The following is a 24,728-nucleotide window of genomic DNA, read 5'->3' on the forward strand; positions in this document are numbered from 1 at the left end:
TGAACCGTTTTTCAATACAAGCTTCAGAAAGCTTCTTCTGCCCATCACTAGTGTTATGTGACGGCTGTGTGCAGGCAGGAGTAGTAGGAGGACCCAATGTGCAGACACTCGGAGACGCAAAGTGAACTCAAAACAGCTTCAATGCTGAACTCAAAAGGGTAACAAAACTGAGAATACAAAATACACCTACGCAGACAGAACACACAGCAAGATGAGGGTAGATCACAACACCAACAAACTGAAACACAGGGCTTAAATACACAGAGGGAGCAATCAGGGAGGGAAACAGCTGGGGCAAATCAGGCCTAACGAGACAAAGGAAGCAAAACCAGACACATTTACATGAGACACGGACTTTCAAAGTAAAACAGGAAACATAACACAGACTGAACTTACAGACAGACTCACAGGCAGGCACTGCAACAGAGGGAACAGAGACGTGAGACCAGGGCAGACACGGGGATATAGCCGACAGGGGAGACAGCAACTAAGGATTACACAGAGACATAAACCATAAGAAAGAACTCTAACAAAGAAACCAAAGACTGGAAATGATAAATAATATAATAAACTCAAAAACCCGGGGTCAACGACCCAGGCATCCAAACAGTTTGTGGTCATTTGGAGATCAAGCTGAATTTACTGTATACTTCATATTCACCTTCCTATGTTGTGATTGGAGGATTCATTTTTGCTTTGACCTTTTAACAGATGTTCATTTGCCCCAAGACTTTTTGCTTGTCAGGTTATTTTTCTACAAGTGTACAATAATTATAAGGAATGACCAAATTCAATTACATTAGCCCTTTAATCATATTTGGGTTATGTGTCACCCTTTTTAACTGAGTAGTCCAAAATCAGTCGAATCCACAGTAATCTGTCATACAAAGTCAATATTTGAGAATCTACTCGTTGGGTTCAGGTAGGATCGTAAGGAGACTGGCAGTGGTAACTCACCTTAAAGAAGGAATATCCCTCCACTCAGAATGAGACACTGACAACAACTTAAAGGGAGAAAAGTGATTTGAGTGTATTCAACCTTTAAATGGTCCAAAACATAGACATGAACAAAACATTTAAATCATTTCAAACATGTAAATCTCAACAATGTACAACATATCACTTAAAGTGTCCATAAATGTATCAGGTAGGCTGTCCATTTCAGTTCAGTGCACTTAGTATTCAGGGTTCTTAGTAAGTGTTCAAGTTATTTGGATTGTCTTTGGTCACAGTTTTGCTTTTAGATGCATCCATTTTTTGTGTTAAGTGGAATCAGATCTGACCCAAAAAGGAAAAAAGTAACAACATAAAGCGTCTTGAGATCGCAGAAAAAACGTTAATCCAAAAAAATTGCAAATCGTTGCATCCTACCACCCTCCAAGGGAACAGGTGGCCTTCAGATTGAGAACGTCCTTTCTAGGCACCTCCAGTGGCATCCAGTCCTTAGATGGCACCGCTCGGTCCTTGCAGCAGATTTCTACCACATAAAAAAAACAATGCCCCCCTGCACAGCTGCAGACGGGTTTGCCCTCCTCCACGGTTATTCTGCTGGCAGCTGTTTGGATACGGGGCAAATATAAACAATGAAGACAAAGTAAGTGGAGCTCATGAAGTGAATCTCATACACCATGCTCCTCCATAAAACTGAAAAGAAGAAGAAAATGAGCCACTCGATTTAACTGTGCCCATAACGACTCAGGTCTTTGATTATGCACTGACCTGCCAGTGATAACACTCTGCCTGTTCAGTCCATGAAACGGCCACACCAGTGTTTCCTACTCCACGATCACATCTCTCTGGATGGTGTTCCAAAGTTCTGAACACCAACCGTGAACAGTGACGACCCTGTACAGCTGGAACTGATCCACGTCAGCTGTTTTAGACACGATGCGCTCCCAGGTTTATCAGCCACAGAGGGAGCACAGCAGGATGCTGGCACTCCTTCACAGAAGATCAGAGTGAGCGCACACGTGCACGCGACTGTGCACAAACACAGCAGACTCTGGAGACCTGTCAGGTGCTTCATCATCATCATCAGTCTGAGCTCACCTGAGATCCACAGCTGCAGGTATTCATCTCAAACACCTAGAGCACTAAACTCCACCAGCTTTAAACGTGATGGAGTTTAAAAGTTTGTCTTCGAAACAGGAACAACATTGGAAATAGGGCTGGGTTTTTATAATCGATTCATCGATTAAAATCGATTCTGGCTTGGATAACGTGAAATCGATTCATTAAAATCCTGAATCGATTTTTTTAATATAAATTTATTTTGCCCGAAATGCCAGAATCTCTGGTGAAACCTCACAAAATTTCAAGAACCACCAAACAGTTAAGACAGTAAATGAGAGCAGTTACACGGCTTCTGCACATAGACTTAAACACACAGCGCGACCCGCGGATCAGAATCAGTGAGATGTCGCCTTTCTCACGGTCGGGGCTGAAAGCCGACAGCTCGCTGATTCTGATCTGTCGGCGGGTCGGCGCTTTGTGTTCACGCCCTTTATGCGCTGATTCTAAAGCTGTTAGTTTGATCTCTCTCCAAACAATATTGACCGAACCAGCAGCAAAAGAAGATCCAAACTACGCTTCACATAAACATCGTCATGGATTCACTCTGACTTTTGCTGTTTTGCTTCCACCGCGATGCGCAGCTCTCTCTCTCTCTCTCTCTCCCCCTCTCTCTCTCTCCCCCCCTCTCTCTGTACTTCAAGAACAGTTTCGCTTTCTTCATTATTCGCTTGCTTGTTACGCACCAGTCTACTGTTGTTTACAGGCTGTCGGCCGCTGTTTTTTTCCCTTTTACATACTTCCGAAAAGAAAACCTAATTTCTGCCGTTCAATACTGAACAAATTTAAACTTTCTAAAATTATGGAAAATGCAAAACGCTGTGTCTCTAATAAAACCGCTGCAACTCAGAGGTAACGTTCATGTGTTGATTCAAGGTTTTCTTTCGTTTTTGATGTGCTGCAGAATATTTGTATAAAATCCAGGCCAGGAAAAATCACCTTCATGTTTTTCTGTTTTATCTTCAGCTACTTTGACACAAAGGCCTCTGCTGTGACGCTCACACCTGTGATAAAGTCTCGTGAGTGTCAGCTTCCTTTTTATAGATACAAAATATGTAAATATACTGATCTGAATTATAATATTTCTGACTGTCAGAATTTCCCAGATTTAAATCGAATCGAATCGAATCGAATCGAATTAAATCGAATCGTGGATCGAATCGATTCGGGACCTTGTGAATCGGAATTGAATCGATTCTAGAAATCAGTGACGATACCCGGCCCTAATTGGAAACCATCCCGACTTTCATCCCGGGACATGTTTGTTATAATTTCTGGGAAAGCTGCTGAATGACAGCAGAGTAATAATTCCCAGGACGAAGAGAAACTTTCACCTAAACTGGAAGTTTGTTTTCTAATGAGCTGTGACGGCTGCTGCCCTCTGTGTGCCACATTTCAAACACTGACAGCAGTCCTGTTGTTCCTGTATTACCTGCAGAAATACAAGAGCCTACAAATCTTCTGTCTAACCACCTGATCGGCAGGTTTGAGGACAAACGTCTCCTGCCCCGCTGCCACCCCAGGATCTAGACAGACGGGTCCAGTCTTGCCCGGCTGATTCCCAGGAAAATGTTTGAGTTTAACACAGTCGTTGCAGGTTTGGCACCTTCTCCTGAAACTTTGCTCCAGGCTGTTGGCAGTTTTCACTGCGGGCTGTACTTATCTCGCTCCTTTAGTGGTTGCAGTTGCTCATTATGTGACACAAATGCGTCCCCTTTGAGTTTGAGTGGACAGGCTTCCAGGGCAAATGCATATATAAGCTTGTTTCCTGTTTTGTTGGAACAAGGAGCGCGGGATGAAACTAAGCCGTTTATCAGATCAACATGCATCAGAGGGGGTGACGCAGAAATCGATTGACAGATCAAATAATCACAGTTGGTGATGCTGCACTGACTCACACATTAACGTTTGTTAGTGGGAGTGTTTGAGTCCCGTGTGCTGTCGTGCATGATAACCGATCAGAGGGATTATTCTTTAATAAAAGGCGATGGTGAAATATTTGGCACCTGATGGAGGCGAAGGATCTGCTCCCATCAGCCACTCTGGATAAAAGTTTCTGACCTGTGTGGAGAATTTGACAGGAAACCAACTTGCTTTCTCTCAGTCCTGAGCTTTGATTGGCTCTTTGGCTGTGGAAACATTTCAGGCCCCTGTATGCACATGTTATATATTAAAGGAATGCCAGAGGCTGTAGGGGTGATGCAGTTCTGTGGAAGTGAGGCTGCAGGTAACCTTATCTACCTGACGAACACACCTGCCTGAATGTGTCTAAGGACAGTGCAGAGAGAGGCGGAGCCCAGATCCAAATCCTTCCAACGTTTTTCATATGAAATGTGTCAGCAGACTTTCAGCTCATAACAACCTCTCAGCCTTCAGAGGGACGTTTACCTGAGCGCACCTTTCTCAGGAACGCAGAATGACCAGAAGCCCTCGTCGCCGCTGACTTGACTCGCTGCGCCGCACAGAGAAAGAAGTTTACAGATCGCAGTGCCTGACCACAGAACAGCCCACACCTCACCCGGCACCGAGCGTACCTGGAGGCAGAGGACGAGCTGCATGCGTCCGTCAGGTGTTTCTGCAAACACAGGTGAGTGCAGACGGCTGCGTTCACGAGTGCTGCTGACGCTCTCTGTATGCACTCGTCTGCATACAGCGGGCTCTGAGCGTAACCATCACTTTCATTCGTTTCCAGTTTTACTACAGCAGACTTCAGATGCATTAACAGTGTGTCCCAGAGCTGCTTTCTGCACACAAGTTAAAATAAATCTGGATTTCACGACGAATAACATCTACATGAAAAAGTTTATATATCAAACAATACTGAGGCAGAGCAGTAGGATGGAGGCCACACTTTTTCAATCCACCCTCATTAATGCTATTTAATCATTTATGAATCAACATGGCTCAGTATAACATAATCAGGCATATACAAGTCTACACACATAAAACAATGTAAGCTGCACCAACCCAGTAAAAAACGACATCTTTGACACGGCGCTGTGATGAGCGCTCCTCTCTGTACCTGTGACGATCATCTTCTTGTATTAGAGTTTAAATCGAGTCATGCTTGGACATTATTTTGCAGCACGTATGGTTATAGGAAACCTTTTTCTGCTCGTTTGCTGCATCTTTAGATTTAATGTAACCATCAGTGAAACCTTGCATCTGTTACTGGTGCTGTTCCACAAGATTGAAGAAGTTCTCGACTGAATAATTCAGTTGTTGTAATGAACTTTTGTAGCACCAAACAACAGCAAAGAATGCAAAGGGATGTTTGGTCTATCATCTGCTTCGCTGTGGAAAAAAAAGCTTTCAGACAGTTTGTATATGATTCATGTGAAACACTGCCACCAGGAATTTAATCTCATTCTGTGTAAGCTATAATCTCCCGGGAATCTGTATATATTAAAGTCAGCATTCTCATATAGGGTTTATCATATACGGGCCAGACCAAGTAAACACAGACATGAGGTATTTCAAGGTAAAGATTAAAGACAGTGAATCAGGGTTGCAGTTAAGGTTTACAGTTTTATTACCTTCTCATAGTTTTGTGTTTCACTGTGAATTTCTTGTGGTTTTATTGGTTTTATTTCATGTCTCTGTATACCTTACACCAGCGGTCTCCAACCTTTTTTGCACCACAGACCGGTTTATGCCCGACAATATTTTCACAGACCAGCCTTTAAGGTGTCGTGGATAAATACAACAAAATAAAACTAGTACCGGTACCGAAAAAAAGAAGATTTATTCATAACACACAGGAAAAGACCCAGGAATGAAACGATAAAAACGATAACAAAATAATGCTGAAAACTACATTTCACACCTGAGCCTCAACTCTCGCGGCCCGGTACCAAACGACTCACGGACCGGTACCGGTCCGAGGCCCGGGGGTTGGGGACCGCTGCCTTAGATGTATAAAGCTGCCGGGGATAACAGCAGCTCTAACTTCTGCCACACAAGTTCAACATAAACCTGCTCACTGAGCACAAATCCACTCTGGAAACTTCGACAGCTCTGACGGTCAGGCAGGGTGCGGCTCTGCAGGTGAGCCGCTGCTGCTGGGTGGTGCTGTGTGATATCAGACTGTCAGCACACATGAGTTACCAAGCAAGAAATTCACGATCATTTTATTCTTGTGAAGTGCATGAAAGAAAGCAGTTTACAAAGCTGCACCAATCAGTGAGAGGCAGAGGAAAGAGACTGCGTCAATGAGTGACACCAGAGCTGCTCCGTTTTAGCACTGAGCTGAAGCATGAAAAAGGATCACTGACACTCACTGACAATTACAGACACTCACTGACAATTACAGACACTCACTGACACTGACACAGACAATACAATACAATTCTATTTATGTAGCACATTTAGAAAACCACAGGTATGCCAAAGTGCTTCACAGAACGAGTTAGAGCAATAATAAATACAAATATAAAACACAAAATACAAATAAAATATACTAACAGGCGGGTGACATAACTAACCAATAATACACCAGGCATAGTAGGCACAACCCGAAAGGCTGAAGGTTAAAACATTATAAATATTAATAAAGCGAAAAAGATAACTTACAGTACACCAAAAATGTGGGCTGTAGGAGGCAGGAAAGCAAGGCTAAACAAATAAGTTTTTAATCAAGATTTAAAAGATTGAATTGAATCAGATGCCTTGAGGGAGGTTATTCCAGAGGTAGGATGCGACAGCGGCGAATGCGCGGTCACCTCTGGTCTTGAGCCGAGATCTAGGTCGCACCAGGAGCCTTTGGCCTGATCTAAGCGCTCTCCCAGGGATATAAAAGCTGAGGAGATCCCTAAGATAGCTGGGTGCGGTGCTATTTATGATTTTAAAAGTGAGCAATAAGATTTTAAAATCAATACGAAGTTTTATAGGGAGCCAGTGCAGGTCGGAAAGAGCTGGAGTAATAGACTCAAACCTGCCAGTTCCAGTTAAGAGACGCGCAGCCGCATTTTGAACGAGCTGCAGTTTGTGAACGAGGGCAGAATGGAGACCAGTGTAAAGGGAATTACAGTAATCTAATCTGGATGTAACAAAGGCATGGATACGTTTCTCCAGGTCCCTGGTATGTAGGGCTTGGCCTTAGAGATTAGACGTAGTTGATTGAACTCGATTTAACTACAGAGGACACATGTTTGTCCAACTTGAAGGAACTGTCCAAGACAACACCCAGGGTCCTCACAGTGTCAGAAAGGGAGTCAGCAAAGGGCCCAAAAATACCAGTTAGTTCAGCCCGAGAGGAGGGAGTATCAAAGACTACAATTTCAGTCTTCTTATCATTTAAAATGAGGGAATTGCTCAGTAGCCAGATTTTAACTTCATTCATACAATCGGAGAAGTGTTGCAACGACGACGTGACATCCTCAGCTAGTTCAAAATAGATTTGAATGTCATCCACATAGAAGTGGAAAGAAATATTGTATTTATCAAAGATTCGGCCCAAGGGTAACAAGTATAAAGAGAACAGCATGGGACCCAGCACGGACCCCTGGGGGACACCAGAGGTAACAGGGGCAATGGAGGAGGAGCAGGTATCCATGGTGACAGAAAAGGACCTTTCTGAGAGATAGGATTTAAACCAGCTAAGGGCACTGCCCGTGATGCCCACCAGATGCTCAAGCCTCATTAAAAGGACATTATGGTCCACCAAATCAAAAGCAGAGGACAAATCAAGCAAAATTAACACCACAGGGCGCCCTGAGTCAGCAATTGAGAGAAGATCATTAAAGACTCTCAGTAATGCAGTTTCCGTGCTATGGTGTGGCTTAAACCCCGACTGAAAATTTTCCCCGATATTATTTGCAACCAAATAAGTTTGAAGTTGGGAGTGAACAATCTTCTCTAGGATTTTAGACAGAAACTGGAGTTTGGAAATAGGTCTAAAGTTAGCGAGGTCATTCTGATCAAGGGAGCTCTTTTTGAGTATAGGTTGCACTACAGCGTGTTTATAACAGTGACAGGTTAATTAATGATAAAACACAGGGCCCGATAATGTTAAACCCATCTTTAATAATGCGAGATGGAAGGATGTCATGAGCAGCGTTTGAGTTTTTTAGGTGATCAGTTATACCCTTAAGAGTAGGGAGCGAAACTGGATCAAACTGATTGAGGTTAGAAGAGCATCGTAATGCTGGGGCCTGACTCATCACAGGGGGGTGTGAGACTCTTAGAGATAAGATTCTGCCTGTAAAATGAGTTAAAAGATTTTCACAACGGGCTAAGGAAGCCAATCTAGGCATTTCAGGACAAGGGTTGGACAATGAGTTAAAAGTCTTAAATAAAATATGTGGGTTGTGACTATTATCCGCAATGACACCCGACAGAAAAGCCGCTTTAGCCAACTTAGCAGATTTCTGAAATTCCAGGTGGGTCCTGCGAACGATATCAAAAGACACCTGGAGCCTATCTTTTTTCCACCGTCTCTCAGCTTGGTGGCAAACGCGTCGTAAAGCGCGTAGAGTCATTTAGCCACGGCTGAGAGCAGCTTCTAGGTTGTTTTACTTTCATAGAGGCCACAACGTCCAGTATAGAGGAGCAGGTAGAGAGAAAGGAGTTAGCAAAATCATCAACTGAAGAGGGTGTAGAACGATCAAAGTCAGGGAGAACAGATTTAGAGAAAGCAGCCAAAAATTCAGCCACAGTCCCAGGATTGATTATGCGCACAAGACGTCGAGGACCCTCAAAGCTCTGGTCCAATTTGCATAACTCAGCATCAAAGATGACTGAGAAATGATCGGAGATTCCAATGTTGCTGATGTCCCTGATACAAATGTCCAGTCTATAAGAAAAAATCAAATCAAGGGTATGTCCTTTAAGGTGGGTAGGTGCATTAACCCACTGGATAAGATTAAAAGAGTCAACTAAGGCTAGAAAATCCTTGGCAAACACATCATCTTTACAACAAATGTGAATGTTAAAATCGCCAGTGATAAGACCACTGCCAGTCCTCCACCCCTGCCCGAAGGTCTCGGTGAGCTAAAAAAGGCACAATTCGGAGGAAGGAGCTCTGAGAAAGGGAAAGACTCACCGGGACGAATCCAAGTTTCCGTCATGAATAGTAAATCCAGTCCTGTAGCAGTAAAAAAATAGCTCACAATAAAAGTCTTATTAGTCAGCGACCTAACATTTAATAGCGCCATCCGAGTCGAAGACGCCGAGTCGCAGTTGGAAGCACGTCTCGGGCGGCATAGGTTGCCATAACACACGCCGCCTTTAGGAGGCTTAATCCAACATGGAGCCGGCGAATAAACCACTGGGGCGACAGGGCGGGCCTGCAACTCAGCATAGCGAATCCATCGATGCCTAAACAATCTAAAGGTAAAGTGCTCCCAGAAAGTCGGGGGAAGGCGGAGAGCATCCACATCGACGTCAAAGCCAGCCGTGCCTTTAGGTAAGCCTTAATGCGGACACGGACACCACTCCGTTTACCCCTTTTCCTGTAGCGTCTCCTGTGCAAAGGAAGCGGAGATCATTCCTGAGAGGTGATCCGTCCGCAGCAGAGTGGTATCTCCTAAATTCCACCACGGGTCCGATCCATGGAAGTATGACCCGTAAGTATAGGGTGGCCGGAGACTTAGAAGAGTAAGCCGGTCATAAGTTAGCAATGCAGAGCCACCTGAATAGCATATTAGCAGAAAGGTAAGAAGCAGCAGAGAGCAGTGGAGACGGGCTGCCGAACACACTGGCGCCATCTTTTGATGGACAAACACTCACTGACAAATACAGACAATCACTGACAGTTAGTGGCAGTCACTGACACTGACACTCAGACAATTACAGACAATCACTGACAATTACAGACAATCACTGACAATCAGACATCTCATTCCATGTTTCCAGCCACAAAGTTCTAATGCTGTATTTGCATTATTTTCCAACGAGGCGCTCCATGAACTGATCTCAATTTAGACAAACAGAGAATCATAATAACCTGTTAATAAACTTTATTTGTATAAAGGGAACAGCTGATATTTTAAAGTCTGATTTCATGTTTGACAGGTAAACAGAGACCAATAAAGCAGTTGTACCACAAGAGCCTGCAGTACTATCTGACGTGATGACATCAGAGGACCTCTTAAACACTCTGGAAGATTTGGGAGATGAAGAGTTTGATAAATTCAAGTGGTTCCTGCAGCATGGTGATGTCCTTCGGGGGCGCCCTGCCATCAGAAAGAGCCGTCTGGAGACGTCAAAGCGACTGGAAACTGTGGACCTGATCATACAAACCTATGAACTCCAAGGAGCTTTGGAGGTGACCAAGGTGGTTTTAGAGAGAATTAACAGAAATGACCTGCTGCAGAGTTTTTCTGTCAGCAGCCCAACAACCGAAGGTCAGTCACAGGAAGAGACAAACACTGCTGTCTGAAAAGGTTCAACAAAGTGCAGGTTATATTCTTTTAATGCTCATAATGTCTGTTTGTCTATCAGTGCACATCAATGGTGGGAAGACTTCAAAGAAGAAAGGGGATGAAAATGATGGTGGGAAAACCGCAAAGAAGAAAGATGACGATAACAATGATGGGAAGACTTCGAAGAAAAAAGCAGATGATGAAGATGGTGGGAAGAGCCCAAAGAAGAAAGGGGACAATGACAGTGATGGGAAGACTTCAAAGGAAGAAGCGGATAATGAAGATGGTGGGAAGACTACGAAGAAGAAAGGAGATGACGGCAGTGTTGGGAAGGCTAAAAAGAAGAAAGGACTTTTCTCCTCTAAGACTCAGGCTCCTACTTCTGAGACTGATGGTAAAACTACTGTCAGGTTTGATAACGTGATGATTGGCTAATTAACAAATACTCAATATTTGTGATGTCGTTGCATTTCTAATCCAAATCTTTTACTGAATTTTAACTTTACAAAGGTTGGAGATAGGGATGGGCGGTAGAAACGATATAAATTTGGCCAACAGTAGAGGTTTTGACTATAGTCAAAGGAGCTTGCAAAGAAAAGCGTCTGGACTTCTTTAAGTTGGTTGAAGACGTTTCACCTCTCATCCGAGAAGCTTCTTCAGTTCTAAGGTCAAATGGTGGAGAGTCCCAGATATAAACCTAGTGGGAGTTTCCCCCCACAGAGGGACAAAAGGACCCCCTGATGATCCTCTAATCGCCTGAGCCAAGGTGGGAAACTGGGTGTGGGTCCCAGACGCTTTTCTTTGCAAGCTCCTTTGACTACGATGACCTGGATGACTGAGAACCTTCACAGACATTTTGACTATACCGCTCTACTACGATAGCGCATGTTGATGGTGTCATCAAGCTGCCTGTTTTGGTCGAAAGCATTGCAGCGGCTGCAAACAATTCAATTCAATTCAATTTTATTTATATAGCGCCAAATCACAACAAAAGTCGCCTCAAGGCGCTTCATAGATACAGAGAAAGTAGCATAAACAGCATAAACTGGAAATTATGGCGGGCGACAGTAATAGCAAAGAGACGGAGCACTTTTGGAATATGGGGAAAGCCAAAAACTGCGCTTCCTCCACTTCCATACCATTGATTCATTAATGCTGAATTCTCTGCAGCTGCTCTATTCCCATGTTGTTGCAGTATATTAATGACTAACCTCGTATTGTGGATGGATTATCTCAGTTGTTCTCCTGACTGAGGTTTGGTCCGTTTACAGCATCCTGCCATGTGATTGCATTTGTCCCTAACCACCAGAAACCCTCATGTTAACTTTTATTGAGTGGAAAGAAGTTAGCGCTCATCCTCCAGCTTCACTGTGCTAATGCTATGCTAACGTAGCTGTTTTGCTAGCGATCACGTAGCACAACATTATATACCAGCTAGCCCAACTTCAGTAACCCTATAAACGTCACTGCTGTTTAGTTTTCTATCTTCATTTATGTTGGAAGTGATAGTAGAGCTGTACGTTTGAATTTGTTTTAGAAATCTCTCAGTCTGAACATGCTATATCATGTTTAGGTAACTAGCGAAACTAGCGAGCTAACTTCCTGCTAACTTCTAACTCTGTTAAATGTAATAAATTCTGTTTTCATGGATGCCTGGATGTTAAACTTAATTGTTACACCTGGTAAAGCAGCAACGCTGATCATTTTATTAAAGATGAAATAATTTAGACAGTTTTTAACTCTCAGTGACGCCACAGTGATCGTTTGACTTTGGGACCTGAACCTGACAGAGTTTAGGACCCAGATTACTCCGTGACACTCCTGACTACGGCAGCTGTAATGCTCCAACAATCCATCAAGCGATGCGGCTTCGTAGCTTAGCAAAGTCAGACTAAAACATTTTTGACAGATTTTTGAGCACCGTGTAGCACATAAAATCGGTTTGAGGTCAATAAGCACAACCAGAATTCATACATAAGGCGCTATGTCAATTTTTGAGAAAATTATAGGATTTTAAGTGCGCCTTATAGTGTGTAAAATACGTTATACAGAAGAAAAGAATATATCGCGATACATATTGTTACCGCACATGCTTCAAATTATACCATGATGTGGATTTTAGGTCATATCGCTCAGCCCTAGTTGGAGATTTCACTAGACTATTGTGTTTTAATCATTCTATATACTACCTAGCATACTTGCAGTTTACCTTGGACATAGCTTACTAGAGAAGATTTAAACTAAAGGTCAAAGTTCTAAACTGAAACTTTCACTTCAAAGCTTGGTAAACACAGCAGTAGTGTCTCTGTAGTTAGCTAAAACAATGAAGTTATTCACTCTTTTCTGCCATTTATGGGAGGATAACAACATGGGAAACTGAGCAAAGAAAACATGATTTGTAGTTATTCACCTCCCATATCAACCTAAGTGTATGAACAGATTTTCTGCTGTTTGCCATAACCAAATCACTTAAATGACGTTATAAGAGTTTTTTCAAAATGTTATATAAATTTTTTTTTTCTCCATATTGGTAACAACTACTACCATCTGAAACCAAAAGAGTAGACCATTGTATACTTTCATTAGCACTAGTCTTTATATCACTGGTTTAAGGAATATTTTAAAATGTATAAAATTATAATAACTACAAACAGCTGAAACATCGTAATTTATGCCAGTAAACCTGATATGGGCTCGGGGCTAAATAATCCTCGATATCTTAATTATACACTTTACACTTTCGTTTTTTTATCCTTCATTTTTGACATAGATATGATGGTTCCAGTACCAGAGCCACATCCCATCACATTTTACCAGCAGATGCTTCAGTCAAATTTCCAGGATAAATTTTTGGGTGCAGAAGAAGAGTGGGCAAAAGACACACAGCATCTGGCTGATATCTACACAGAGCTGTACATCACAGCCAGGTGTGGCGCACATTTCCACACACAGCACGAGGTCCGAATGTTAGAAAAGGCATGGAAGCCAGCAGAAGCAGAGAAATCAATTCAACCCACAGACATGTTTGAGCATCCTTCTGGAGAATCCAAACCCATCAAAACAGTGATGACCAATGGAATCGCAGGAATTGGAAAAACTTTCCTTGTCCAGAAGTTTGTTTTGGACTGGGCTGAAAAAAGATCCAATCAAGATGTGCATCTGATTTTCCCCTTCACCTTCCGTCAGCTGAATCCTCTGAAGGGAGAAAAGTTCAGTTTGGCAGAGCTCATTCATGAATGCATCCCAGAAACTGTAGGCATCCCACAGGAGGCTCTTAATTACATCTTTACAGATGTTCAGTCATCAGGAATCACCAACTATGACAAGAGTAAATTCAAACTTCTGTTTGTGTTTGATGGGCTGGATGAGAGCCGCCTTCATCTCGACCTTCATTCTGAAGACATTCGCTCTGTCGATGTAACAAAGGCAACAGTAACAGATGTCCTGCTAAGAAAACTCATTAATGGAAAACTGTTATGCTCTGCTCGCATCTGGATAACCACACGGCCTGCTGAAGCCAATCAGATCCCCCAAGAGTTTATAAACAGCATCACAGAGGTCAGAGGGTTCACTGAGCCCCGGAAGGAGGAGTATTTCAGGAAGAGATTCAAAGATGAGGAACAGGCCAACAGGATTGTCTCCCACATCAAAACATCACGAAGTCTCCTAATCCTGTGTAACATCCCAGTCTTCTGCTGGATCACTGCAACAGTTCTGGAGGATGTGTTGAAAACCAGAGAGGGAGGAGAGCTGCCCAAGACTCTGACTGAGATGTACGCAGAGTTCCTGATGTTTCAGATTGATCGGACAAAAGAAAAGTATGGCCCAGAGAAGAGCATTCAATACATTACGTCATTAGCAAAACTGGCCTTTGAGCAGCTGGAAAAGGGCAACCTGATCTTCTATGAGAAGGATCTGAGAGAGAGCAGCATTGACTTTGTCTCAGCATGTGGAGGAGTTTCCACAGAGATCTTTAAAGAGGAGCGAGGGAGGAAAGGGAAAGACAAGATGTTCAGCTTCGTCCATCTGAGTGTTCAGGATTTTCTGGCTGCTTTTTATGTGAAGATGTCTCTAATAAACAGCAACAAAAATGTGATGCCTTTACCACGAATGTCTCTGAAAAACCTTCGACTCCTTTTTAGCAAAACATCTTCGAAGAAGATCCACAGGATTTCCATTGACAGGGCCTTAAAGAGTCCAAATGGAAGCCTGGATTTGTTCCTTCGCTTCCTTCTGGGTCTTTCACTGCAGACCAACCAGGAGAAACTACAGAACTTGTTGATCAAGACGGACAGTAACCCACTGGCCAATCAGAAAACAGCCCAGTACATCAAGAAGAAGCTCAGTGAGAATCTGTCTCCAGAGAGAAGCATCAATCTGTTCCACTGTCTGAATGAGCTAAATGATTCTTCTCTAGTGGAGGAGATCCAACAGTCCCTGAGATCAGGAAGGCTCTCCACAGAAAAACTATCTCTTGCTCAGTGGTCAGCTCTGGTCTTCATCTTGCTGTCATTGGAAGAAGATTTGGGCGTGTTTGATCTGAAGAAATACTCAGTTTTTGCTTCAGAGGATGCTTTTCTGAGACTGCTACCAATAACGAAAGAAGCCAGCAAAGTTCTGTAGGTGGACAGATAATACGTAATACGTATGTAGGGGTTTTGTCAACCAATAACATTTTCAGTCTGTGTCATACTGATTTGTCTTACTGAATCATTTTAGTCGAGTAAACAAAAAATTGTATAGTTGTTGTTGTTGCTATTCTTGCTCCATGTGAAAGAGTATCACTTTGTTTCACTAACTCTCCTCCAGGCTGAGTGCATGCAATCTGTCAAAGAGAAGCTGTTCAGCTCTATCCTCAGCTCTTAGCTCTGAGCCATCCAGCATGCGAGAACTGGACCTGAGTAACAACGACCTGCACGATTCAGGAGTGAAGCTGTTGTCTATTGGGCTGGGGAGTCCAAGCTGTAGACTGGAGAAACTCAAGTAAGTCCAGATCATTCAACCCCCCACAATCACACGTGTAAGGACCGAAAGAACATTGCCTGTAAATTTCAATTAAACGTAAAGCATTACATTTTTTGTCTTATTTTTCTGTGTCAGCAAATGAATCTATATAAATTCCAGTGACGACATTATGCAGACAGTTAGAGCATCATGGCTTTGTTCATTCTCCCCTCAAAGATAAGGCACATATAATCAGTTCAGTTTGTTTGCTTGTTAACAGTCTAGCATCCACAGTTTTCAAGTTATCATGTTTAAATTTCGTATGGTAGTAGATACCAATAACATCTCGAGCTGATTTCATTTTATATCTCTCTCTCTGTGCATACTCAGCCTGTCAGGCTGTATGATCTCAGGGAAGGGCTGTACTTCTCTAGCCACAGCTTTGAGAGCCAACCCCTACCATCTGAGTGAGCTGGACCTGAGCTACAACCATCCAGGGGACACCGCCACCAAGCTGCTTTCTGCTGGAGTGGAGCATCAACACTGGAAGCTTAAAATTCTCAGGCAAGAGATTAAAATGAGACTCACACAGTGTTTTTGTGTCACACTGGTGGGATTGGCTGGTTCACAGCTGCTAATAGCTACTGAAGGTTTAGTCTTTGGGAAGTCTTGGATTAAAGACAAATCCATGTTCAATTAGTCTGGTTATCAGACGATCTGAGACTTTATTCATTGTTTGTTAACATTTAATGTAACATCTGGGCGAGTGTGTCTTTGTTAAGTCTAAAAAGCGTCTTATACAAGGGCCCACCTGACTCGGAGTGAATGTCGTCATCAGACAATGAATGTGAGGCTGAGTGTGGACGTCAACTTTTTTGGACTACACAAAATCTTCAATGCAACACTAGAATGCACCACAAACAGAAACACACTTCAGAGTTATGACTGTCTGTGTGTGCAGCACAGATTACAGCTCATCTCAGTGGTGGATATGACTGAAGGTCGTGATTCATTAAAAAATCTTTCTGAAGTGTCATTCAGACTTTGTTTGTCATCCAGGCTGGAGCATGGTGGAGAGCAGAGGCTGAAACCTGGTTTGAAGAAATGTGAGTGTTTGTTCTCTTTGATTCATGAAGTCAGCATATGTTATAGCTTCAATCTGCAGGTTATTCTGAATTTGACTAAAGAGCCAGAACAATGAATCATTGTGATGTTTTTCTTCAGTCTTTTCATAAATCAGCAGACGTCGCATCAACTGATAATAATAATCAAATAATAATATTTATTTCTAAAGCACACTAAAAAACCAAGGGTATACCAAGGGGCTTGACAAAATAAGATAGGAAAAGGAGATGGGAGGGAAAAGAGAAAGAGAAAGGACCCGGCACATATTAAACATAAAACCATGACAATCATAATACATACAAGTATTTAACAAAGCATAACAGATAAAAATGTATCAACACACACACCAAATATTAGCTAGATGGAAAAGCAAGATTAAATAAATAAGTCTTTAACCGTGATTTAAACAATGGCATAGAGTCAGACGCCCGGCTGGCAGCAGGAAGATTGTTCCATAGACTGAGGCAGCTACAGCAAACACACGGTCGCCCCGAGACTTCAGCCGAGAACACGGTTGCTCCAGAAGAAGTTGGGTAGCAGGAAATCTAAGTGCTCTGAAAGGAGCACTTAGATTTCCTGCTACCCGTCAAAAGGCGTGCCGCCGCATTCTGGACAGTCTGCAATCTAAGGAGAAGGGAGGAGGAAAGGCCAATGTAAAGAGAGTTGCAGTAGTCCAACCTGGAAGTCACGAATGCGTAAATACGTTTTTCCAGGTCATTGTGTGGAATATAGTGCTTAGCCTTAGAAATGAGGCACAGCTGATTAAAAGTAGACCTCACAACAGCAGACACTTGCTTGTCAAATTTAAACGAGCTATCCAGTAATATGCCCAAATTACTGGCATAACCAGAAGGGGAGCTAGCAAAAGGCATCAGAGCAGCACACAATTGGTCGCGGGGGATTTTACTATCGAACACCACGATCTCCGTTTTCTTTTCGTTCAGGACAAGAGAATTACTCTTGAACCAACCTTTAACCTCACGCATGCATTCAGGAAAATAGTGAAAAGACATAGCAAGATCGTCAGTAATCTCAAAATAAATCTGTATATCATCAGCATAGCAATGAAAGGCAATATTATACTTCTCAAAAATTGCTCCAAGGGGGAGCAGATATAATGAGAAGAGAACAGGGCCTCTCTTCTCATTATATACACCACAGCGTAAAGGTACTGAGGAAGATGAGAAGTTGCCCAAATTAACCGAAAAAGACCTGTCAGCGAGATAAAATTTAAACCAGTTAAGGGCAGTGCCTCTTTTACCCACAGTATGCTCAAGTCTTAATAGAAGAATGTTATGATCGACCATATCAAAAGCAGAGGGAAGGTCCAATAAAACCAGGACCACAGAGCGTCCAGAGTCAGTGCTTACAAGAAGGTCATTGAGAACTCTAAGCAAGGCCGTTTCAGTGCTGTGCCGCGGCTTAAAGGCAGACTGAAATTTCTCTGCAATGTTGTTCGTGTCTAAATATGCCTGAAGCTGAGAAAGAACTAGTCGCTCCAGGATCTTGGACAGAAACGGAAGCTTAGAGATCGGTCTATACTTCAAGAGATCATAACAATCAAGATTCTTTTTTTTCAGAATAGGCTGGACTACAGCATGCTTAAAGGCCAGTGGGACAGATCCAGAGAGTAGAGAAAAATTCATTAAGAATAAAATGCTCGGTCCAATTACATCATAGCAGCCCTTAACAATGCGTGATGGGAGAATATCAAAGACAGCATTGGTGTTTTTCAGTTGATCGACCAGCTGCTTCAGAGTCGAAAGTAACACGGGCACGGCATACGGGGGTTGTGACCATAAGCCAGAAGGACTTTGGAAAGAAAAGATGCCTTAGCCATTTTAGCAGTTTGAAACTGTGAGCGGCTAGTCTGTAACATATCATAAGAGACCTGAAGTTTATCTTTTTTCCACTTTCTCTCATCACGGCGACAAACATGTCGTAAGGCACGCGTAGTATCGTTAAGCCAGCAATGAGAGTAGGTTCTAGGGCGCTTCATTTTAGTGGGAGCAACAGAATCAGGAATAGAAAAACAAAGAGATAACGGGATATTAGCACAACCATCAACCGAACAGAGAGAACAGTCGTCAGGTACAGCCAAATCAGGGGTAGATGAAAATAATGATAACAAAATATCAGCATAACCATCAGATGAGCGAACTGAGCAGCAGTCAGGTATCATGAATGCCAAAATTAAAAAAAGACACAGCAAACTTTAACACAGCTTCAGAGCTGAGTACACGTAGCAGACGAGAAGTAGCTACAGACTGCGGTCCAACGGCAGATAAGCCAATATCAAAAATAATTGGGAAATGATCTGAAATCCCATTTATATCCTTAATGCAGATATCCAGGCCATACGTAAAGACCAAGTCCAAAATATGGCCTTTAACGTGGGTTGGTTCATTTACCCACTGAAGGAGGTTAAAAGAGTCCATAAAAGCCAGAAAGTCTTAAGCAAGCAGGCCATCCTTACAACAGATGTGTATGTTCACCAAGAATAAGAACAGAGTCATATTTAAAAAGAACGGAACCCAAGAGATGAAACACTCGTCATATTTGGGTGGTCGGTAGACCAACACACACAGAGTGCTCGTGGAAGCAGTCATCTCCAATAACTGAGCTTCAAAGCTAGCAAAGTTAGGTGAGGAAGGTTACCGAACATTATATACGTCATATATAAAAACCGAGGCTAAACCACCTCCCCTACCAGAAAGCGTCGGTGAACTAAAATAGGCACAGTCCAAAGGAAGAAGTTCAGAGAAAGGGATGAGCTCACCAGGGCGAATCCAGGTTTCCATAAGGAATAAAACATCAAGGCTGTTAGTAGAGAAAAGGCATTTAAAACAAAGGTCTTTTACCAGCGACCTGACATTAAGCAATGCAATCCGTGGCCAGGGTAGTAAGTCACCTCTAGAAGCACGATGTGCTTAGATTGCTTCAACAAATCCCCGTTGGCGCAACGTTATCCAAATCCGAGCAGGAAAGCGTGTTGCAGAACGGGCAGAGGAGGCTTGATGATCAACTGGGTAAATCCAGCAATGATTAAGCAACTTAGCGTCAGAGCAGTCCAGGGAGAAAATGATGGCGTGTCGAGGTGAGCATGTACATGGTCCGTAATTCTGGCTCTGAGAAAGGCCCTGAGACGGACGCGACGGCCACTCCTTCTTCCCCGCTTCCTGTAGCGCTTCTTGTGGAGATTAGGGAGGAGAAGCTGAAGGACGAATCCAGTTGTGGTAGATTAGCGCTGCCCACACTCCAGCAGGGGTTGGCTCAAAACAAATGGAAAGAACGAAGATTTAAAAGTGTTTGCCTGTCATATGTAATCAGTGCACAACCACTAGATGAACATACGACTAGAAAAAAAATAATAAAAAACACAGTGCCGAGGTCAATAAGTGAAGGTAAAGGGAAAAGGGAGGGTAAAAAGTGGCGAGACAGACACATGGCAAGTCAAGCACACCGGCGCCATCTTAACTCAGCATGCAAATATGACAAATCGCTGCTGCTGTTTCTTCTCCGCTCTCTCAGATTTCTGCGAACTCACACTGGACACAAGCACAGCCAACAGAAACCTCAAGCTGTCCGACAACAACAGGAAAGTGACGGCACTGTCGACGCAGGAGCCTTACACCCAGCACGCAGAGAGGTTTGACTTCTGCCTTCAACTGCTGTGCAAGCACGGTGTGACTGGTCGCTGTTACTGGGAGGTGGAGTGGAAAGGAGTGGTGGATATCGCAGTCAGTTACAGAGGAATCAGAAGGAGAGGAGACAGTATCGACTGCAAGTTTGGATGCAACGGTCAGTCGTGGAGTCTGATGTGCTCTGATGTTGATCACTACTCTGTGTGGCACAACAACACAGGGAAAGACATCTCCTCCTCCTCCTTCTCCTCTGTCTCTAACAGAGCAGGAGTGTATGTGGACTGGCCTGCGGGCACGCTGTCCTTCTACAGAATCTGCTCTGGCTCAAGGACCCTCCTCCACACCTTCCACACCACATTCACTGAACCCCTTTATCCTGGGTTTGGGTTCTGCACATTGTCGTTCGGTTCTTCTGTGTTTCTGAGTTCTCCGTAGAAACGAGAGTCTGGGCTTATGTCGAAAAGCGACTTGATGTTTGACTCACTGTGACGTGAAGTCAGCGCCTTTATGCTCCGGGTGGCTGAATATGTAGGCGTGTTCTTGTTATCGTACTTTCTCACTGACGTGTCTTTGAACTTGTGTGTGTTTTGCTATGTTTCTATGTTTTTGTAAATCAGGCCGCTGAAACGAGCCCACTGGGTTCATAAATAACTTAAATCTTCTGGACACAGCTGGTCGTTGTGCTCACGAGCAACACCACCGACCTAACCCCTAACCCCTAACCCTAACCCAAAATTATTGTCTGAAGGCAAAGAAAGATGCCCAACGGATTTACTTTGCCAAATGGACCATCCCAGCCTTGCTGAATTGGTCTATTTGATTGATCTTTGTTTTTATTGTTTATTTTATTTTCACTTGCTCCACACGGGACAGACGTGACTGGGGAAAGAAAGAGGGAAAGAAAAACAGCGGGGAAGAGGGACGGGGATAAAGGGCAAAAACCAAAAACGAGGTGGGGGGACAAGAAATACATATATGTCTTCGGAACAACATACCAAATCCAAGATATGTCCTTTAGAATGAGTGGAAAACCCAAAACGTTCCAGGCAGGATTTTGTCATTGTCCATATGAATATTGGAGTCACAAACAATTATCAGATTTGGAGAAAGTTCAGAGAAGTGAGTGAGAAGAGCAGCAAAGTCATTTAAAAACTCCTCATTTTGCTCAGGTAGCCGATAAACAGTACATATGATGGTGGGGGTAGATCCAGGGAGCTGTAATGCAATGTATTCAAATGAATGGGAGGGAGGGGCAGAGACAGGGAGAACTTTCCTTCCGGTGAATTATTCAATACATTGTTATTGTTAACCCTTTAAATCCCTGTAGAACCGGAACCGTGTAAGCTAGCACAATAATTTGTTTTGCATATGAAACCGGAGGAGTTGTACTTACATCTGATGCCATCAGCTTGTCCTCGGTCACGGTTTCCTTCCACATAAAGCTTTGCAAAAACTGCATAAAAAGTGCTTGCAGGAACAAAAACATAATATTCCAGAAACAGGCTTTGCCGATCCGATCAGCTGTTCGTAACACTTCCCACAATGAAAACAACGTCAACGCGAACTATCGCATGTCCGCCATTTCCTGTCCGAAACCGGAAGTGACGTCATTTTCGCGGAAAATGTCGTTTTTTACTTGTAGGCCTTAAAAGCCTATACTGGTGTTTTTATAAGTCATGTTTGACTCTATACTTTTCTGAATAGTTTCTGGGATGCTTAGAACTCAGATTGCACTGCTGGAAATAGTTTATTTTGATGCACCTGCTGTTTTCTTTGCAAATTTGCATCATAGGATTGTTTTTTGTTTTTCCTGCAGTATATAAAAATTGCTGTATCTCCAAAATAAAACTATGAAGACACTCAAAATAAATTTCCTGTTGTAAACTATTTTTTGGAACTTTTTTGTATTTAAAGTTTTGAGGGATAAACCTCTTAAATTTCTCCAAGTAGAAATATATGTAAAAAAACAAAAACGATTTTCAATTTTTTTGTAGTTTATTGCACTTTTTTGTAATTAATGTAATTACTATGCACTTAATGCAGACATATTATTAAAATATGGGCTATAACAGTTGTATTGATGTATAGCAACTTGAAATGCTCCCAAAAATGGCTCCACAGCATGTTAATAAAATAATATAAGCTCTGGCGGACTTGGTTCTATAGTAGGTCTTATAGGGTTAAATAAGTATCGTCAAATAATCGAGATCTCAATTTCAGTGAAAATAATCGTGATTATCATTTTTGCCATAATTGAGCAGCCCTACTTCATGTTCAACCATGTTTCTGGTGGGTGGTGACGTTTGTACTGATCTTTGAGGGGTGGAGTCAGCAGACTGAAGCCACGCCCACCACCTGCACTGGAATCAAACACCATTGTTTTTAGGAGGTGAAGTTTGCCATCAGAGCTCTTCTGTGCATCTTTTAACACTTTGGGAGGCGAGCAGCTTTTCCTTTTTTCCTCAAACAGTTACTGCAATGTGAAAGTTGGTCCTACAGTTTAAAAACCAATGAAAGATGGTTCTGTTTATAAAGCTGTCACTGGGTAGCTATGCTGGATAGAAAACTAGATTTTTTTTTTTTTATTGGAGGAAAATACACACATCCTTGTTTGAACCTACAGCGGTTCAATGAACTCGGGGCTGTTGTCATTAAATTGTTAGGATCTGAATGTGACAGATTTAAAGGGAAAACGGCAAGAACACAGAGGACGAGCGGAGGCGCTTCCAGCTGCTGAGCACCAATAACCAGGCACAGTGAGTTTGATGAGTTTGACTCTGCAGGCTGTCTGAAGGTCACACTGAGCCCACGTCACGTAAACTGTACGTACAGAAATACAGTTTAAATGGAGCACAGTAAACCTGCAGCAGCTCGACATGAAACAGCTCAACTTTTAGCGACGTGTGTATAAAATGAACTTCACACACAGTTCGATGTCACGTTTATTTCTGACTTTGCTTTTGTGACAGTTCAGTCTGGTCAGCTCCAGTCTCAGCTGTCTCAAGCTTCCCTCCTCTCGTCTCCCGTCTCGCTAAAAAAGGGGGAAAGACTGTCATCAGGCCAAACGCCACCAGCTGTGTTCTCACCTGCCGCCCCAGCACCACCCCGTTGAGCTCACTGTGCCGCTCCTCCCCTGCAGCCGAGTCACGGACCACACCTCCGGCACAGTGTGGAAAAACTGCACAAAAATAAAATGTGTCTGGTGTCTATTTCAAAGCTCCCTGCCCATTCCTCCTCCTCCTGACCACCGTCTGCTTCTGAGTCCAGTAGTTCCTGACACCTGTGACCAAACCTTTGTGCCTGCATCAACCTCCGTCTTTGTGGACTTTAAAGAGAGAGGCTGGAGGTTGTGAGATACAGGTGGAGTGTTTGATGCACTGTGAGAATGTGACACACACACACACACACACTTACACTTAAAAATAAAGGCCAGAGGAATGTTAGCGGTGATAATCAGACGGCAGAGATAAACTCGGCCTCCTCAGTCCTGGGAAACAGTGCTTGAGTGCCGGGGTAGCCTCAGTGTCTGTCTGTCAGTGCTTTACTGGTGGTCTGCTTCATGCTGGGGAATCTGAGGTCAGGACAACAACATCCGGCTTTATCTCGTCCTCGGCCCCTCGCTTCATAAATGTCATAAACATGCTCTTTTAGCTCCTCCCCCTTTGAAACTACCTTCCACTTTGGCCAAATGTCTTCTGACTGGCTGACCACAAAAACAGGCCTGTCCAGCAAGTGGGTGGGGCTTCAGTATGTGAGATGACTATACAAAGACCCTCTCTCTGCATGACCTCATACAGATCAAAGGGTACAAAATAGTGCCTGAACCCGAGCATTCAGAGCAGCTGGATAATATCAATAATTAAAAAAATTAATATACCATCATGTTGTTGCATATGAATATTTATTTTTTTATTATTGATATTGAAAACTGAAAGTTGTGCTTGGGTTCTTGGTTTCACTGCAGTGTGTGACAATCCGTGCTGGCCAAGTTGCTTTGAAAAAGTAATTAATTATAGTTACTAGTTACTTCTGTAAAAAAGTAACTGAGTTAGTAACTGAGTTACAAGATTCTAAAAGTAATTAATTACTTGAAAAGTAACTATTGTGTTACTTTAAAAAACACGTTTAACCCTCTGAGGTCCAGGGTGTAATCGGCCATTTTTAACCACTTCTGATGTTTCCTCCACGTTTCACCTTTAAAACTGTTTCCTTTGCCTTGTTTGGTCTCATCAGCACAGCCTCACGTGTCTGAATCTACAGTCGTGTTTTCATTTTGACTACTGTAGTAACAACTGATCTAAAATCAGACAAAAAACATCAAATTCGAGTAGAAAAGTTTTTTTACTGTAACAACCACAAACATGTTCATTGAATCATATTTCATAACTTTAAATTATAAACTGCCAATTTTAAAATCATATGCACAAGTTTTCAAACAAAGTTATTTGCAGCTATTTACCTTGATTTTTTAAATAACCATTTCAAACTATTTACAGAACAATCAGCTGTTCTTCAATAAGGTGCCACAAATTATTTGTGCCACTGCAAATATTTCTGTCCACTATAAAGGAAACATCACAGC

General features: G+C 42.8%; 1 protein-coding gene across 1 annotated transcript; it reads left to right on the forward strand.

Annotated features, from left to right (window-relative positions):
* Positions 1-4,366: 4,366 nt before the first annotated feature.
* Positions 4,367-22,347, forward strand: LOC146573418 (NLR family CARD domain-containing protein 3-like). Its single transcript, XM_085278207.1, has 8 exons — positions 4,367-4,657; positions 10,084-10,415; positions 10,513-10,827; positions 13,204-15,052; positions 15,243-15,416; positions 15,768-15,941; positions 16,437-16,483; positions 20,034-22,347. The coding sequence occupies exons 2-8, from the start codon at positions 10,142-10,144 to the stop codon at positions 20,579-20,581; spliced, it is 3,381 nt and encodes a 1,126-aa protein (XP_085134333.1). The 5' UTR covers positions 4,367-4,657; positions 10,084-10,141; the 3' UTR covers positions 20,582-22,347.
* The last annotated feature ends 2,381 nt before the right edge of the window (positions 22,348-24,728 follow it).

The sequence above is a fragment of the Mchenga conophoros genome, linkage group LG6 (genome assembly GCF_057382185.1).
Source record: "Mchenga conophoros isolate Kocher_MC1m ecotype Shallow Benthic linkage group LG6, M_conophoros_male_GT1.1, whole genome shotgun sequence".
Lineage (NCBI taxonomy): Eukaryota > Metazoa > Chordata > Actinopteri > Cichliformes > Cichlidae > Mchenga > Mchenga conophoros.